The sequence below is a fragment of the Chlorocebus sabaeus genome, chromosome 10, assembly GCF_047675955.1.
Source record: "Chlorocebus sabaeus isolate Y175 chromosome 10, mChlSab1.0.hap1, whole genome shotgun sequence".
Lineage (NCBI taxonomy): Eukaryota > Metazoa > Chordata > Mammalia > Primates > Cercopithecidae > Chlorocebus > Chlorocebus sabaeus.
In genome coordinates, this window is record NC_132913.1 from 35,241,637 (window position 1) to 35,261,255 (window position 19,619).

The 19,619-nt window shown below is 35.7% G+C and overlaps 1 protein-coding gene across 7 annotated transcripts in view; it reads right to left on the reverse strand.

The window, feature by feature from the left end:
• The window catches only part of ORC4 (origin recognition complex subunit 4), an 88,049-nt gene that overhangs the window by 9,855 nt on the left and 58,575 nt on the right, over nt 1-19,619 (reverse strand). For all 7 annotated transcript variants that reach the window (XR_012094183.1, XM_007964940.3, XM_007964939.3 and 4 more), the window contains 5 exons: nt 14,707-14,782; nt 14,217-14,302; nt 10,684-10,732; nt 7,718-7,869; nt 3,250-3,423 (listed from right to left, as the gene is read on the reverse strand). Coding sequence is in view for 6 of the 7 variants with exons in the window: in XM_007964940.3 (XP_007963131.1) it covers nt 3,250-3,423; nt 7,718-7,869; nt 10,684-10,732; nt 14,217-14,302; nt 14,707-14,782 (537 nt within the window). In the remaining variant the exon portion in view is untranslated. The remainder of the gene's footprint in view (nt 1-3,249; nt 3,424-7,717; nt 7,870-10,683; nt 10,733-14,216; nt 14,303-14,706; nt 14,783-19,619) is intronic.

Here is a 19,619-nt window from a genome sequence, read left to right on the forward strand (position 1 = left end):
ATCGAAGCACTTAGGAAAACTAAAGAAAATCCACCTGGGACAAAATTGATTTAAGAAATTTTCTCTGCAAGAATCAATTATTTTTAAAACCTGTATTTGCCTCTTTTTGACATGATGCTTCAAAGGTTAATCTTCTATACTCCATCTTCCTACTTTATCTCTTTATTATTAGTGGTTTGACTCCAGTCCCCCCTCTTTCTAAAAGCTATCACCTTCTTGCTTCTATAATTACTTACTCTGCTTTTTGAAATGCCTACCTTATCTACATGAGCCATTTAAACAAAAAAAAAAATTGTCTAACATCGTTTATTACATTTTTAAATCCATCTTGATTCAAACACTATACCCTATTTGAGGATAAGGCTATTATCAACAACCATATGAGCTACAGTACTTTGATTTCATTTGAGGAGAATAAGGTATGATTCTTTTAAATGTTCTTTTTTAAAGGATCCCTCTTATACTGCCATGCTAAGATAGAGTCTACTCTGCTTACTTATTTGACTCATTTGAAGTAGGGCTAAAACAAACCTTCAAATTAGGCAGGATATCAAGGTTCCATCTTATCCTGAAGATATTTTGTGGTGAGATTCCATGTGTGACCTGTTATCTGTATCACTGCTATTGGCTTAATCTTGCCATTAAAAATAACTTCCTGGATAATCAGCACTAAGAGAAAGAATAGCTCCCTTAATGCAGCTACCACCCTACTCCACAAGGCAGGGACTCTGACCATGGTGCTGACAGATTTTTCAAGTGAAGCTTATTTTATTCACATACCAAAGAGAGGCATAAGATAATCAAGATAGGGGAAGAAAATATTGGAACTCAGAGACGCAAACACCAGTGATGCTGCTTCTACTTAATGAAATGGACTATTAAGACTGTCAAAAAGATGACAGGATAGTGCTCACATTCAGGGGATTTAAGGTCTGCAACAAAAGTCCAGAAAGTAGAGTAGTTACACTATTAACATATAGTTATCATTTCCTAAGTCATGCAGAGTTATACTTCTTCACCAGTAACTCCCAGCATCCTCTTTATTTACAGACCCACTTTGAGATGCTCAGAATGCAATACAGTTGGGAAGGACAGTGGATGGAAAATGGCACAATGCAACCTGGACCATGTAGTTACCTTAGGAAGATTGTGAGCAGGTATGGAAAAAATAAGAGCCCATGTAAAGTACAGAAATGTAAATACTATGAAAGACTACATTTGAATCTCTAAAACAGTCAGAAAAATATACTAGTGGAATAAGACAATCAGTTCAGGAGTTGTAGAAGATGAAAGTCTGTGAAGCACTAAAAAGTAGATCTAAAAGCTGAAGATCCAGAGGGCTGGTCCATACCAGACCCCGGTAAGAGGGGACAATGTGGGAGTACCAACTACAAAGAAAGTGCTCCTATAGATGGAATCCTATAATTAGAAATAGTATCAAAGACACTTGGCTCAGGTAATTGAACTATCCAAGTCTCAGGAATGATTAATTTGAGTAGAAGGGAGGATCATACCTAATTATATCCAGGCATATATCTGAATTTTAAAGATAATGTCAGCTATTTTTACATACAATTATGTATAGTTGTATTAAGAAAAAGAACAAGGAATTATCAGTTATAACAATGGGAAAAAGTAATATAAACATATGTAGGCTTTGAGTCCTTTATGTAAAAACAATATATTTAGCATGTATGTAAACTCTGCAATGTTATAGACCAAATAATTACTCCATAGTAGAAGGAAGGAGAATTGATATAGTCTTATGGGAAACTTCCACTGTTTATCATGTATTTTTTTTGCACTGATTACATTTTGTTCAATAAACTTTTATGACTTTTTTAAAAAATGAATTGTGTCAAAATTAATAGTGCTTACATGAGCAGACTATATTTTATAATCAAAACAATAATCATTTAAAGAACAAACTAAATGCAAAATGCTTCCAATTTAGTATTAGTATGTAAGAATTCATGGTAAAAATACAATCTACTTGAGGTCGGGCGTGGTGGCTCACGCCAATCCCAGCACTTTGGGTGGCTGAGGCAGGCGGATGACAAGGTCAGGAGATCGAGACCATTCTGGCTAACACGATGAAACCCTGTCTCTACTAAAAATACAAAAAATTAGCTGGGCATGGTGGCAGGCGCCTGTAGTCCCAGCTACTCAGGAGGCTGAGGCAGGAGAATGGCGTGAACCTGGGAGGCGGAGCTTGCAGTGAGCCGAGATTGCGCCACTGCACCCCAGCCTGGGCAACAGAGCAAGACTCCGTCTCAAAAAAAAAAAAAAAAAAATACAATCTACCACTACTGCTTTAAAATAAATCTTTTTTATAGAGTCACTGACTATAGACTATGTAATTCTATTCAAAGATCTAATTATCCGTACCAGTATTTTAATATTATCAATCAATTTTTCCCAATTCCTTTAGAGCCAAGGACTCTATATTATTTTCCACTCTCATGAGGCCAATATTTTTTGAGATTCTACCATAAGGGACTTATTCATTAACAATGTTTTTCAATTATGTTATTAAATACACATACACATGCATACTTCCTCCTTTCTCTTTGCCAACTGAAACTTCTTGACAGCATAAGATTAAAATGCTAGTGTGTTGAGAATATTTTAAGCACAGGTAAATTTATAGTCTCAAAGGTGTGGCAAATCTTTAAAACAACATATGAACCTGCCTTTGTATCTAAGATTCTCAGGTCTCCAGGGACTGAGAGATGTGATCAACTAATAGATAGTATAACCAGAGGTGCCACAGTCTGTACTGCCTCTTAAGGCCCAACAAAATGAAAGCTGAAGTTGCTAATGAAAACTGGAAGAAAAAAAATCCACACAGAATAGGTATGAATCACTAACATTTATTTATTATTATTTACTATTTATTATTATTGCTAAATATGTAAAATATATATAGTAAATTATGCAAATTCATTAATAAAATTATCTGAAATATAAACCACATAGATAAAACTAAAGCCTCATTAAAATTTACTTCAAACTAATAACATAAATCCTAAAGCTTAACTGTAATGTTCTTTTAAGATAGAACTTAGCAGATACGACATTTCAACTGTTACAAGAAAATTTTAAAAAAGCATATAATTTGTATTCCTGTAGCTTTATCCCTCAGCAATATTAGAAACTTTGTGTTAATTTACTAATTTCTAAAATTTGTGTTTTAATTGCTTTAAATCATATAGCAAGGAACATTTAGCTTTATTGCCTTTAAGCTACCTGAACATTTTCATTCCACTTCTCAGCAAAAAGCTTGTCTGGAAATTCTGCAGGTAGAGATAACTGTTCTTTAAATATTTTAACATACTGTGGAAAACCAAATGAATTCATTAAGTGTATCTGCCGGTGAGAAAATCTTGACTTCACTCTTTTTTCTAAGAGTTCCAAAATATCCTTAAAAACAAACAGAAATCTCTATAAGCAAGATGAATGTTTAAAAAAAAAAAAAACAGTACCAACATTAGAGATATAAGTACACTATCACCTATAATTAGTAATGTTTAGTCTATAACACATAATTAAACATTTAAAACATTTTATGCAAACTAAATAATCCCCCTCCAGGCATCTGCTGGCCTGGTGATGTCATGCCTTTTTCCTACCATGTTACTCTCAGCTAATCTGTAACATTCCAAGACCCACTATGATTGTTTAAAAAAACTGACTATATTAAATAGCTATATGTCACAGTAACAACAAGAGTGTCAGTAAGGAATTCTGTACATTCTATGAAGAACTGAGATTAAAAAATTAATAGCATGATAGGTAGCAGAAACCAACTTTAGGAGAGGAAAGTGCCAGAAATGCAACATGGCATTTGTAAGTTATCTTCCGGCTTTTTATTTTTTATAGTAATGCTTTTAGACTTTATTTGTATTTGTACTATTTTTCCTTAGGAAGAAATCAGGAATCAAATTTACCATCAAAGAACACTAAAAACCAAAGGATAACTAATATGTACTGCTTGTAAGGACATACGAAGTGTTCTTAAATGGAGAAAATACTTGCACAAAACTGATAGGCATTCAAACTATCCAAGATATCAAAAGCACAATAGGTAAGTTGTCTTCCTAAGTCACATAAATTGCAGGAACTGTCATTCCTAAATCTCTTTTTAATATTGAACTTGAGCAATTTTTCAAAATATATTATAGTACACAGTATAATGTATATAATATATATAATTTATATATGTATATATACATCTACATATATAGTATAGTGTAATATATATTATTTAAGTTACACTCCAAGGTATACAACCAAGACAAATGAAACCAGGTAACTACAAAAAAAGTGTATGTGAATGTTTGCAGCAGTACTATTTTTAATAGCTTCAGAAATGTAAACAACCCAAATGTCCATCAACTGATGAATGGATAAACAAAGTGTGGTATATCTATACAACAGAATATTATTTGGCAATAGAAAGGAATAAAGGGCTGATATATGCTGTAACACAGATCAACCCTGAAAACATGTTAAAGAAGCCAGTCACACAAAACTATACGTTGTATGATTCAAAAATTACTATACAGTCAGAAAGTGGATTAGTAGATTAGTGGTTGCATAGGGCTGTGGAGGGAACAGGGGATTTGGGGTGATTGCTAAAAGGTATGTGGCTCTTAAATTGTGGTGATAAATGCACAACTCTATAAATAAAAACCCTGTTAACTGTATAATTTAAATGAGTGAACTGTATGCTATAAATTACATCTCAATAAAGCTGTTTTAAAAAGCCCCCACCCCCAAATATGAACATGATGTCACTGCTGTTTACATTTCTTAAGCTATTAAAAAATAATACTGCTGCAAACAGTCACATACACTTTTTTTGTAGTTCCCTGGTTTCATTTGTCTTGGTTGTATACCTTGGAGTGTAACTTAAATAATACATATTATTTAAGGAATTACAGCTAATATAACAATTATATTAGGGAAATATATTTTTAGAGAGCCCTTATTTCCTAAAAATACATTCTAAAACACTTACTGATAAAATGATATAATGCCTAGTTTTTGCCTCAGAATAATACAGGAATTAAGGGAGATATTGAGGATAAATAAAACTAGTCTATAGTAATTGAATCTTGGCAAGGAGTGGAGAAGGGAATTCAGGGCTTATTATTTATTCTTTCCTATGTATATTGTTAAAATGTTATAGAATAAAGTTTTTTAAAAGGGGAGTAGTTTAAGCCCAGAACTATACATTTCCACATCTAGCCAGATGACTCTCATAATACCTAGGTCAAGAAATCATGATATAGAGGAAAGAATTCAAGTGATCAAAATGGGATCATGGTTAGTCTGGGAAGGAGGACAAGAAAGACTAACAGCCTGAGGTAGGAGGCGCGAGGGTGAATAAAAAATTTTGAATGTTTTTATGAGGTCAAAGAAAAGTATAGTGCCAGCATGAGAATTAAAAGAGAAGAAAGGTTATATTCAAAGATTCAGATATTGCACATTTATTTTCTATTAAGAAAGAGTTCTAGGTCACCCATATAGGTAGACAGTAGAAGTAATATCAATACAAGCAACAATTTGGGAATGAAAAGAGATGGAAGTAAATAATGTCTTTGTAGTAGGCAGTAATGACAGAAGTTGGCAATGTGGGCATAAAGGAACTAGTAAAAACAAAACAAAACCAAAAAACAAAAATGGAATTACTCCCAATGGGGAAGAAGATGCTTGCTGGCAAAGTCACTACTCCCTCTATATATCTCTCCCTATAAACATGGATACACAGATAAAATTATACTTAAGGCCAGGTGCAGTGGCTCACACCTGTAATCCCAGCACTTTGGGAGGCCGAGGGGGGCGGATCACAAGGTCAGGAGTTTTGAGAGCAGCCTGGACAACATGGTGAAACCCCGTCCCTACCAAAACTACAAAAATTAGCCAGGCATGGTGGTGTGTGGCTGTAATCCCAGCTAGTCAGGAGGCTAAGGCAGGAGAATTGCTTGAACCCGGAAGGTGGAGGTTGCAGTGAGCTGAGATCATGCCACTGCACTCCAGCCTTGGCGACAGAGCAAGACTCCATCTCAAAAAAAAAAAAAAAAGAAAGAAAGAAAGAAAAAAGATTACTTCAAAGAACTACACAGTTGGAGAATTATATATATACACAATAAAAAAAGAACATCTGATAACACTGCTAAGAAGTTACTGGCATTTTATTTGGTTCTTCATCGGGTCAACAACACTTGCCACAGCCACTTCTACCCAAAGGAAGATTTTTATTTTTTTTTTTTTTGGGTAAGCAGGAGGGTGCTTCTTTGATCCTTGTCATAGCCTGCTGCTTTTGGCAAGGAGGAATAAAGATATGTGGAGCACCAACCAGTGATGTATGAGGGGAGTTTATACTAAAGCCATACATCATAAGCTCTAGAGCACAGGGAAGGAGGGGAAAATGACAGTGACTCTATAGAGAAACAGCACTGGAAGGAGGACTGTTAAAATATGAATTAGTAAAAAGTTTCACTTTTCTGAAAAACGAAAAGGGCTGTATGAAAGGAGATGTGAATGTATACATGTGCCTGAATATGTCTGTGGAGAATGGAGGAGGAAGAGGATGGCAAGCAAGCTATGGAGGCACAGCAGTTATAGCATGAGAAAAGAGATAACTGTGCTATGGTATGGACGTGGTTTGTCCCCACCAAATCTCATGTTGAAATTTAATTGCCAGTGCAATAGTGGGAGGTCACTGGAGTGGACCCTCATGAATAGATTTAATGCCCTCTTACTGGACTGAGTTCTTGTTCTCATGGGGATAGATTAGTTCTTGAGACAGCGAGTTGTTATAAATTGAGGTTCCAACTCCCATCTGGTTTGTTTTTGCACATATCTGCTCCCCATTTGACCTTCCACCATGTCATGCAGCATGAAAGCCCTTGCAACAAATCCAGTGCCATGCCCTTGAATTTCTCAGCCTGCACAGCTGTGAGATAAATAAACCTCTTTTCTTTAAAAATTACCCGTCTCAGGTACTATGTTATAGCAACACAAAATGGGCCAAGGCACTCTTCAATGCCAGTTTATCTGAATTCAGTAAGGAAGTTCATGCTACAAGTGTGTAAGAAGGTAAACACAAAAAGGCCTGTATAGCTGTCCAAAGGTACACATGGTTCAATATGTACAGAGCCTTCACAAAGCAAAGTGATAGTGATATTGAGATTATAGTTAAAAACATTCTAAAATATCCCATGGAATGAAAAAGCCACTATCTACTGTCAGTGCTTGGTAGAATCTTTTCCATTTCTGGAGACGTGTACTTTGAAAGTTGGAATAGTATTATTTAGAGTTGATTTCAGTCCTTTTCAAAATATGGAAAAAAATCTTACAACAAAAACTATTACCAAGTTTTCTCAAATACTGGTGGGATTACTTAACTGCCTCATTACTTGATAATGTAGAAATTATATTTATTAGCATAATCTGATTTCATACTTTTTTCTTCAGTGATTTCACTGGGGGGAGGGAGGTATTCATTAATGGGCTAAGGTAACCATTAACCTGTTTTCCTAAATTTGAGTTGAAAAGCAGGATAAATACACCAGGCACTGCTGAAACAAAATTTTTAAAATGCCTAACATAATGACCTAAATAAGTGAAAAAAGACTAGTAGTGTCAGCAATTAAGCTTGAATTTTAAAATATTATAATCAACTTTTTTAATGAAGAAAAAGACTTACCAATCTACATGTAAGGCCAATAACTGCTATTGGGGTCTGTGCAGACTGAGAAATGTCAAAAAGATTATAGAGAAGTGTCTGGTTTTTATGATGAGCAAAAAGATCAAATTCATCTAATATGAAGATCACTGGGCAACTGCTAGTTCGGTCACCTAAGATAAAATAAGAGCATTACATTATCAAGAAATTATATCCACCTTTCCTAAATTTCCAAACTATTTACTGTATTTCAGTTTTTAAAACTCAATTCTACAAACATACTGATAGCCTACTTTGGGTAGGGGATTTACTGATGCATATATGTTCATTCAACAGAAAAAAATTATTCAAAGGACAAAGACAGCCCCGACTGCTCTCAAGAAGTTCAGTCTAGGCTGGGCGTGGTGGCTCACGCCTGTAATTATAGCACTTTGGGAGGCCGAGGCGGGTGGATCACCTGAGGTTGGGAGTTCGAGACCAGCCTGACCAACATGGAGAAATCCCATCTCCACTAAAAACACAAAATTAGCTGGGTGTGGTGGTGCATGCCTGTAATCCCAGCTACTCGGGAGGCTGAGGTAGGAGAATTGCTTGAATCCGGGAGGGAGAGGTTGTGGTGAGCCAAGATCGTGCCACTGCACTCCAGCCTCGGCAACGAGAGTGAAACTCCATCTCAAAAAAAATGGTTCAGTCTAGGCCGGGCATGGTGGCTCACGCCTGTAATCCCAGCACTTTGGGAGGCTGAGGTGGGTGGATCACCTAAGGTCATGGGTTTGCGACCAGCCTGGCCAACATGGTAAAATCCCATTTCTGCTAAAAAAAAAAAAAAAAAAAAAAAAAAAAAAAAAAATTGCTACTTGGGAGGCTGAGGTAGGAGAATCTCTTGAACTGGGGAGGCAGAGGTTGCAGTGAGTCAAGATCACACCATTGCATTCTAGCCTGGGCAAGAAGAGTGAAACTCCGTCTCCAAAAAATAAAAAGTTCAGTCTAGTTCCTAGACTCTAGTAGAGTTTGTTGAAAAATGTCAAAAATCATTTAAATTACTAAAGACTATTATTTTTATAATTATGTGAATATAATTCTTATTTAATGATTATAAAATTGAGAAAGAGTTTTCTATATTTGCACAGAACGAAAACACTTTAGGATTAAAATATAAGAGGAGTTATTAATTAATGAACAAAACTAATGCTTTAAAAGAGAGTTGTTTAGTAGAAATACAAGGTACATTTCTTGTAGAAATACTTGTTATAAACAAACTTTTAGATTATAAAGTTCAACTAAAGCCACTTAAACTCCCTTTATGCACAACTTTTAGCATTTCAACTATAATGCTTTTCATTGGGAAAGTTCCACATCACCCTCTGGTTAAATTTTTCTCACTTCAATGATGGAAACAACTTTAGTAGAAGAATCCCTTTTACCTTAGGCTTAATGCCTTTACGTTTGTGTTAAAAGGTAAAACAAATATCTGATAAAAGACAGACTTATTTCACACAAATAAATACAGTAGCCTAAATGATTTAATACTGGTATAAAACCAAAGGGATTACTCAAGTCTAGAAAGAGACCTATGTACTAATACAGAATTTTAGTATTTGATAAAACATTGCATTATACATCAGTGGGGAAAATTAGTCTATTCAAAGTTAGATCCCTACTTTACAGGTAAAATCAGAATACATTCCAAACAAATTATAAATTATAAATATATATATTAAATAAAAAGATGGATCAGTGTTTTTATAATCTGAAGGAGAGAAAAAACTTTCTAGATAAACTTAACTACGTGGAAAACGTAAAACTTTAGATCATCAGAAAAGTCCAAACCAAACTTAAGGGAAGAGAAAAATAAAACACAAAAATTCCGATAAATAAGTATAAGATAAACATCACCACAATAGGTCAAAGACCCAACAGGAAATACAGTCGTGTGTCCCTTAACGACAGAGATACGTTCTGAGAAATGTATTGTTTGGTGATTGCATCATTGTACAAGCATCCTAAGAGTGTACTTACACAAGCCTAACTGGTGTAGCCTACTAGACACCTAGGCTGTATGGCATAGCCTATCACTCCTAGGTTATGAACCTATGAGCATGTGATAGTGTAGGCAACTGTAACACAATGGAAAGTATTTGTGTATCTAAACATATCTAAACATACGAAATGTACAGTAAAAATATGGTTTTATAATCTAATAGGACCACTGTCACATATGTGGTCTATCATTGAATTAAAGGTTGTTATGTGGCACATGACTGTACATAAACCAGGAAATTTCAAAGGTCAATAAAAATATGAAATGACAAGCATCACCACTAACAGAATTATGCAAATTAAACAAAGAACAAAATTATTCAAATTAAACTAAGAGATGAAAGTTTTTCTATTATATGGGCAAACATAAAAATAATTGTTTTTGAGGTTGTGAAGAAAAAGGTATTATCAAATATTTTTACAAAGTAAACTTTTAGTTTTTAAATGTCTTTTAAAGACGGTGCCTTTCAACCCAGAATTCTACCCACAGAAATTTACTCCAGGAAATATCTGGATGATCATCTAAGTATCTCTTCTTAATTATAAAAAATTAGAAACACAAGTCCATAATTGGTGATTAATAAATAACACCTTATAAAACAAGATGAGAACCATAAAAATGATGCAGATCAAAATTTGCTGATTACAAAATGATAGGTAAAATAATTTTATTGTAAAAAGTTACATTTATCTCCATCAATAATATACTGATATAAACATCATCAGTATATACAGTATATTATACTGTATATATTATTGAATAAAGAAACCAAATGCTAATTGAGATAATCACTGTTACAGTGGTGGGAATACAGTGATCATTGTTTTTAATGTTTCTGTATTTTGAGAGTTTTTCTTTTGGCAAAAGCTTGTATTACCTTTATAATCAAGGAAAAAATAAAAGTTAAAACATATCTTCTGAAATGGCTGAATATGTTAATATTTACCTTTTTTTAAAGCTTCCAGAAGAAATGAAAGGTTTTCAGCAAAGCTTCCCTGAACAACAAAATGAGATAAAATGATTAAAAGTTTAGTGAAATAAAGAATAAAAGAGGGCTGATTCTCAGATTTTGTATAAACACTGTATATCTTCTAGTTATTAGAGTCACTGCCCAGACTTTGCTGAGAGTCTCTATACTTCCTATCTAAAACTTAAATACTTAAGCAAAGACGGCACAACACTGAAAATGGCAATTACAATGTCATGCTTGAAATTTTATTTCAAGCAATTATTTCAATTACAATGTCATGGTAGAAATCTGAAGGTAGTTTTGTAGAGTTGCCATATTCTAAATATTGTTTGAGACCTAGAAATGGATTCTATTTTGTGTCTTCAAACACAGTGGGGTCTTGCAAGTCTCAAATTAATTTGTACTGGTAAAGAAATAACCATAAATTTAAATGAGATACAAAAACAAAAGGCTTTTTTGAAACATTAGATACTATAACAGTGTTTGTCTATTCAAGAGTATACTGAAGAATTTTTTTATTTTTATTTATTTTTTTTGAGACAGAGTCTCGCTCTGTCGCCTAAGCTGGAGTGCAGTGGTGCGATCTCTGCTTGCTGCAAGCTCCGCCTCCCAGGTTCACGCCATTCTCCTGCCTCAGCCTCCCGAGTAGCTGGGACTACAGGCGCCCGCCGCAACGCCCGCCCGGCTAATTTTTTGTATTTTTTAGTAGAGATGGGATTTCACCGTGTTAGCCAGGATGGCCTCAAAATCCTGACCTCGTGATCCACCCGCCTCGGCATCCCAAAGTGCTGGGATTGCAGGTGTGAGCCACTGCGTCCGGCCAAGAGTATATTGAAGAGTTTATGTATATCATATCATGTTTGGCTATGTTTACTTGTAATATAGCCAAAACGTTTTTGGATACAATTAAATATTCTTGATGAAACTTAACGTAGTAGATGCCTTATCTAGGTGCTTCAGATTGTGGGTAGAAGCCCCATTAAAATATTTTTTTCATTAAAGTTATTAATTTTTATTTCATTCAGAGTTCATAATTAAAAGAAACAGCCAACTTTAAATTTGAGGAGATATAAAGGAGAAAAGAAACGCACTTATTCGTTTTCCAGTTGAGAGATCTAACATAAAAATAGCATACAGTTTTTTAAACTTTCACATATTGTGATGTTGTTATGCTATTTCCAAGGTAGGCAGACCAAGAGGTGTTATCCATAATTTATCATAATATAACAAATCCTCAAAGAGACAATCTGTTGGGAAATCAGTAGTCAGTTACTCAAAGGTAGTTTGTCTTTCAGGCTTTTTGTTTAAAAGATTATTATATCTGATACTAAGTATATGCTTCTTTTTTTTTTTTTTTCTGAGACGGAGTCTCGCTCTGTGGTCGCCCAGGCTGGAGTGCAGTGGCGCGATCTCGGCTCACTGCAAGCTCCGCTGCCTCCCAGGTTCACGCCATTCTCCTGCCTCAGCCTCCCTAGAAGCTGGAACTACAGGCGCCTGCCACCACGCCCGGCTAATTTTTCTGTATTTTTAGTAGAGACGAGGTTTCACCGTGCTCACCAGGATGGTCTCGATCTCCTGACCTCATGATCCGTCCACCTCAGCCTCCCAAAGTACTGGGATTACAGGCGTGAGCCACCGTGCCCGGCCCTAAGTATATACTTCTATAAATATGTATTTGTGCATGTATAATATACATATATATGTCTGCTTATATCAAACCAGAAAAGCTGTGGGTTGCATTGACTTAGGTTCTTATAATGTCTAGCCTCTGCCATTTTATGACCTTTGGCAACCTAATTATGCTCTCTGAGAAGAAACCAAATGTATATAATGGAATAAACTAATAATTACTATACCAGTATTTCTCTATTCAAGAGTATATTGAAGAATTTATGTATATCATATCATGAATGGCTATGCTTACTTGGAACACAGCCAAAACATTTTAGGATACAACTTAAACTAATAATCTCTATATGTGATGATAATAGCGAAGATTAGAACAGAATGATAACAAATTGTGTTTATTATTTCACATAAAACCAATATGAATATGTAACATTTAAAAATGTCAGAAACACCTATCCAGATCAACTGGGAACCAAAAGCCAAACGGAACATACTTAATAGGAACTGCCTTTGGCTCAGTATATGCCACTAGCTTCAACATCACATTTAAACAGGAGGTAGAATATTAGATTTATAGAAGGGGCATTTTGAAATTACACTTCAAAGACCTATAGACTACGGAAGGGACAAATTTACTCAACCTTTTAGATTATTAGATTAGTATTTTTATTATGTTAATATTTTCATAGATCAATATATTTATTATATTAATTTATAGATTATATAATCTATAATTATATATAATCTATTACATAATTATATAGATATAACCTATTATAGATTTATATAGATTATATAATTATATAGATTTATAGATTAATTTTCTAGATTACTGTTAATAGTAATCTATATTTTATAGATTAATTTTCTAGATTTTATAATTAATAATAATTTTATAGATTAATTATTAAAGAAAACTCATAAATGCTAGGAGTCTTACACAACTATGGCGGTATCACTGCAGCACAAAGCACACAGTTCAGAAATTACAGTGGTGCCACTGCATGGTCACCAGTAACCAGAAAATGAAGTTGGAATGTATATAATCCACTCCAACTGCATAAGCAGTATGAGGCTAGGTAATTTCATCATGAAAATTCAGCTGCAAAATTAAATTATCATGTTTTCCTTAGGCCCTATATATTAAGTGAAAGGTAAAAGTTTAAAACATTTCAAGTCAGTTTCTTTTACTGATGTTCACTGTCCTGAGACTATAAGATATGATAATGATATATGAATAAATTTCTGAAAACAGAATAACTGACATTTGTACAGCACATTACCATCCAGCAAATTATTTTTTAAGTTAAATGATGTGTAATGTTTTCTTTCTTCTTCAAAATAATCCTGTGAAGTATGGATAATAAAATAATGCCCAATTAACATGTAAAGAATCTGAATTCAGAGATACTTGTTAGCTCTGGATTATCAGGTAGTCAAAGGGTTGTAAGGCATGACTGAAACCCACCTATTGCAGCTTCAAATTTAGCACATTTTCTACTATAGGCAGGCTACTCAAGTCTCAAAAAAGTAGAAATAGGCTGCTGGAGCATGGTATTTTAAAAAATGTGTTTATCTCCAGAGATAGAGAACCAAAGTATTCACCTTACAGAAAAAGAAATAAACTCAGAATATCTACATAAACTTGGGTTTCTTAGCTATTTTACAGCTAGTATAACCTACTATAAAAAAATCCAAATATTGTAGAGACTTAATGACTAAATGTATCCTACACATTACACATTTTTATGAAAGAATCTTATATATTTCAATTTAGAATTTCTGAACCTCTCCCTACCATTCCAGAAATATAAAAATATATATGGTATAAAGACATTACCTTAAAGCCTATTTAATAAAATAACTGAAATTATACTTACAAAAACTTTATCTCCAACTACATTTTCCAGATTTAACTGCCTCGTGATTTCCTTTAGGGCAATTTTGTCATTGATCTGCAGCAGTCCTAAAATAAAGTCCATTTAAAAGTATTTAATTAAAACGAAACATGTATTTGATATAGCAGGTTGTTTTCCAGTTAAGTAAATCTTCCCAGTCAAAGCCTGTTAGTTCACATCACTTTCTTTTTAAAACTTAGCAATAAAGACATTCTGTAGAATCAAAAAATAATCCTCCTTGGGATTAGAATGATTTAAAAAAAAAGAAAAAAACCAGAGTACTTCTGAGACTCCTTCATTATTAGTATTTTAATTTCTAAAAATACTGCATATGGTGTGCTAAGTAAAACATGGATCTAGTTTTCAAAATCCATTAAAATGAATTTGAAATATACAAATGAATTCAGTTTCATCATATAAAAACCCCACAAAGTTTATGTAATCTCCAATGGCAAAATAATGGAATACTTACCATTTAAGTGAACTTGTAATACATTTTCACTCACTTCTTCTATTTCCATGAGTTCTTTCAAAGCATGATTTATTAACTAAATATGAAAAGTTTATGAGATAATAATAGGTAAAAGATAAAAAAAGTCCATATTCTTTTTTAAACTACAAGCGGTAAGAAGAGAATATAAATAAATTGACCTCTTTAACAAATAAGTTTTCAAATTCTTTACAGATAAAAGGTTTAACTAGAACATCTCATATCTGACTCTTTTTAAGAAACAAGAGCCAGGACTGATACAATATTCTCTCAATCACCTACCCAAACTTTTAATACAAATTTAGAAACAACCAAGTTTTAAAACAAATATATCTCTATATGTCACATTAAACATGTGACATGGCCCTTATAAACTTCATGTCTCAGTTAGTACATTACACATCTCTCTGACAATTACTAAATATCATTGTAATCAGTTAAAAGCCTATTGAATTAAAGGTTTCTATGCAGCATACTTTTTTTTATAACACTGTACTGCTCTCGTACTGTGATATCATATATATCTCTTCATATTACCAATGCATTCATTTGTTTAAAGAATTTGAAAGTGAACAGAATTAAGAAAAGCCAAAAATCTTTTTAAAGAGTAAAGATGGATTGTTCCTTCCAATATTAAAATATAGGTACTATCATAAAATAAGTGAACTGGGAAAAGCAGTTGTATATACAAAATATTAGTAGAGATGGCATTAAAACTTAGGACAAAAAGGATTACTCAACAAAGGCACTGGGACAACTGGTAAACTATTTTCCAAAACAAAATACTATTTGTATTTGCAATATGCTACTTATTTGTCATTGCAATACCTTATCCAAAAGGAAAAAAGCAAATATGATCCTCATTTTAAATTATATATGTTTCACAACAAGATACCAAAAATAAAAAAATTTTCCTGGTATACCTGCATGGTTTTTAAAGCATAAGGAATTCTAGGTCCTCTGAAAAGGAGACAATCTCAAGATATCACCTGTCATACTGTAATAGCCCAACTGAGAAGTGACATTTAATGAGAAGTAACATTGAAGGACTGTATAGAGGTACTTCTTCACCTCTGGATCAGGTCAGACACTATAATAAGAGTACATCCCCAGATGATATACGGTTGGTCTCTCAAAACAGTGCTTTCAGCAACCTTTTTTTTTTTTTTTTTTTTTTTTTTTTAAGCAATCCATGGTATTTTCTTTCCTCCATCTCTTGATATTTTGCTTAATATATTTTTTCCTAGGTTATGTTTTATGTTTTGATGAATTATTCAAAATTTCAAATCCTTTGCTAAAATGAATAGGGATTTTAATAATATCTTCCATTTTATATATGTATAAGGAGAGTTGTAACAGGTTTACAGCTTTCTTTCCACTCAACTTACTTTAAACACCAACTTATGCTTTGCTTGGATCAGCCCACTAATATTTTATGGGTTGTGTGTATGGTTTGAAATGATAAATATATTAGCAAGTGATCTTCAAACAATGTTACTTCTAATCTGGGTATTGCTAAAATTTACTGTGTAGTTTAGGCAATCAACCATTTAAGTTAGCTTTTTTCTTGAATATGTCGTCATCATTTCAAATATTTAAACTACATTATACACTAAAAATATTTAGTTGGTTATTAATGTCACACTGACCAACATAACCAAATTTGGTAATCTCCTTTCTACATTCTTTGTGCCTAAAATTTAATATTACAAACATACCAGGATAATTTTCTTAGATCTCCCCACATTCAGTAATTTTTATGCTCACCAATGATTATACTATTTCTAAATATTATAATAAACACAGGTTTCACCAATATGCAACTAGGAGAAATATCCTATTTAACCATCTAGGAAATCTGTCTACAGTAAATTCCATGTGTAAGAGCATTTCCTAAGGGTCGGTACAGTGGCTCACACCTGTAATCTGAGTGCTTTGGGAGGCAGAGGCAGGAGGACTGCCTGAGCCCAGGAGGTTGAGGCTTCAGTGAGCTATGATTGAGCCACTGGGCTCCAGCATGGGTGACGGAGTGAGAGCCTGTCTCTTAAAATCAAAAGGTATTTTCTAGGGCTCAATCTGTCACTTGAAGCTATATCAATTTTTTAAAAATAAAATGCTTGTAATATTATAAGCCACACTATTGCCTTTTTCAATTAACTATAGAGTTAGAATTTTTGTATTTCAGACAGTTTGGCCAAGTATAGTGTTTTAAATATACTATAATCTCGGGGTTAGGATTAGGGTTTAAAACAAACATAAGACTACAGGTCTTATGTTTTAAAATTTGAATTTGTATAATTATACTAATGAGGTTAGGCACAGTGGCTCATGCCTGTAATCTCGGCATTTTGGGAGGCCAAGGTGGGTGGATCACTTGAGCCCAGCAGTTCCAGACCAACCTGGAAAACATGGTGAAACCCTGTCTCACTAAACATAAAAAACTTATTAGCTGGGTGTGGTGGCACATGCCTGTCCCAGCTACTCAGGAGGCAGAGGTGGGAGGATCGCTTGAGCCTGGGAGGAGGAGGTTGCAGTGAGCCTAGGTCGTGCCACTGCACTCCAGCCTGGGCAACAGAGTGAGACCCTGTCAAAAAAAAAAATAAAGAAAGAAAGAAAAGAAAAAAATAAAAGAAAAAGAAAAAAATTATACCATTGACAGTTCTTGTATAAAAATAAATTGTATCTGACAATTTATTCAATCCATATTTTCTCTCAGGATACTCCCACACATACAACAAATTACAAAAGTACCAGAAGTCAAACAATGTTCATCTCTTCAACCTGCCAACATCAGAGTACATCAGGAATACATGAAACTATATCAAAATGGAATGCCAGGCAAGGGACTCTTCCAGATTCCACTGTAGTGAAACCCAATAAATGACTGCAAAACACCATAATAGGGCTCTGGTTTAAGAAGCAAAAAGTAGATAAACTGTCAGTGTGGCCAAGAATAACCAATCCATTTTTTTAAACTGATAAATACTATGACTTAATGCTTTCGCCTTTAAATTTCAGTACATTGATTAAACCTATAGGGGTTTATGAAAAGGTGCTGTAACATGGAAGGAAGGGAACAACAAGCAGATTAAAAAGCTTAAGCGCAGATTTAAAATACTAAGCAAGATGGCTGATTAGACACTCCTGGTGCTCGTACCCCGCACAAGAAAGGACCACAGCAATGAATGAACAGCTAAGATTTGACTGGCATGTTGAAGGGAGAGTGCTGGAGTACAGCAGGGAAGGGGAAACACACATGTAGTGACTGAAAATCCAGGAGGGTAGTGTGCAGGCACCTGGCCTCTGCAGCTACATCTCCTGCACCCGGATCAAATCTTCCCGTAGTCAGGAGGGACTTCCCATTTTGGGGAAAAGGTAAGCAGAAGATCCCCACCAGTCCTCACTGACACCATAAACACCTACAGTCCTTACCACAGGAGAATGCCATAGTCCTAGCAAGCCCTAAGTCAAGGTGGAGAGCTGCTGGGAATTCAAGCAGTTGCATTGCTCCAGATCATGAGAATAAAGTACGCACTCTCCATCCCTCACCCACCTGTAGGCCAACCTGCTGCAGCATGGCACTGTTGAGGCCAAAGCCACTTCTGTTGTGCGCCCTGCTCCGCGGGCCAGTAGCCACTGCACCTTTCCAGTACTAGGGGTCCATCTTCATTCCACCAAGCCCACATAGGTGGTTGAATACCACAACTCTAGCTGCATGGAGACTGAGCCTATAATTGGTTATGACTCTGGTCCTACACAGCAGGGAAACTAACCTCTTGCTGCCACACTTCCGGCCAGAGGACCAATCTGGCAGTCCCACCCAGGACAAACTCTTGCTTGAGCTGACCAAACCAGTGTGGAGCTCTCTCTCAAGAAGGACAGGCCCCCGAGCATCCAAGCAGCTGATACACCCCTTGTGCTCGTAGAGTGGCTATGCACCCATACTCAGAACCTGAGAAACAGCCCCACAATACCCTGCGCCCCTCACTCCTGCAGACATACCTCTGGCTTGCCCAGTGGTCCTGTGCCCACAATCAGGGCCTGAAAAATAGACCAGAAGGTTACCCCTGGCAGGCATGCCTCCAGCCCAGCCGAGCAGCCGTGAGCCATGACCTGTACCTGAGAGACAGCCCCGTGGGCCACCCATGGTGAATACACCTCCCAAAGGGTGGCCAGGCATCCTTGTGAACACATACTAGGCCTGAGAAGTAGCCCTTCAGGCCATTCTTGAGCCTGCCAAGCAGTCTTATACTCACCTCCCAAACCTGACAAACAGCACAGCCTTCCTATAACCCATCAGACATGCCCCAGGACCAGCCAACCAATCGTGTGCCCACGTCCCTAACCTGAGAAGTACACTAGCCAACTGCCCCTAACAGACACATTACCCTGGCTGGCTGAGCAGCATTACACCCTAGGTCTACAAATCAGCCTTGAGGGTTGCCTCTGGCAGACACTCTTTTGGGCCAGTCAAGCAGCCCTGCTCCTACTTCCCAGGTCTACAAAATGGTCCAGTGGGCCATCGCTGCTGAAAAGTTCCCAGGCCAGCCAAGCAGCAGTGTCACAGGCCTGAGAAACAGCCTCACGGGATGCTCCTAGTGGGCATGCCCATAAGCCAGCTGAATAGCCTTGTGACTGCATCCTGAACCTGAGAAACAATCCTGTGGAACCCCTCAGCAGATATGGCCCCAAGCCATTCGAGGAACTGTATCCCTACACCTCTGTTGGGATCAAGCATCCTTGTACCTGGATCCCAGGCATCTCCTGGGCCTGAGAAACAAACCAGTGAGTTGCTACTGGCAAAATTCACCAAGGCCAGCTGAGCAACTGCATGACTATGCTCCTGGCCACATTAATAGCCCCATCTGCCAGTGTGTCAGATCCCAAGGTGGTTG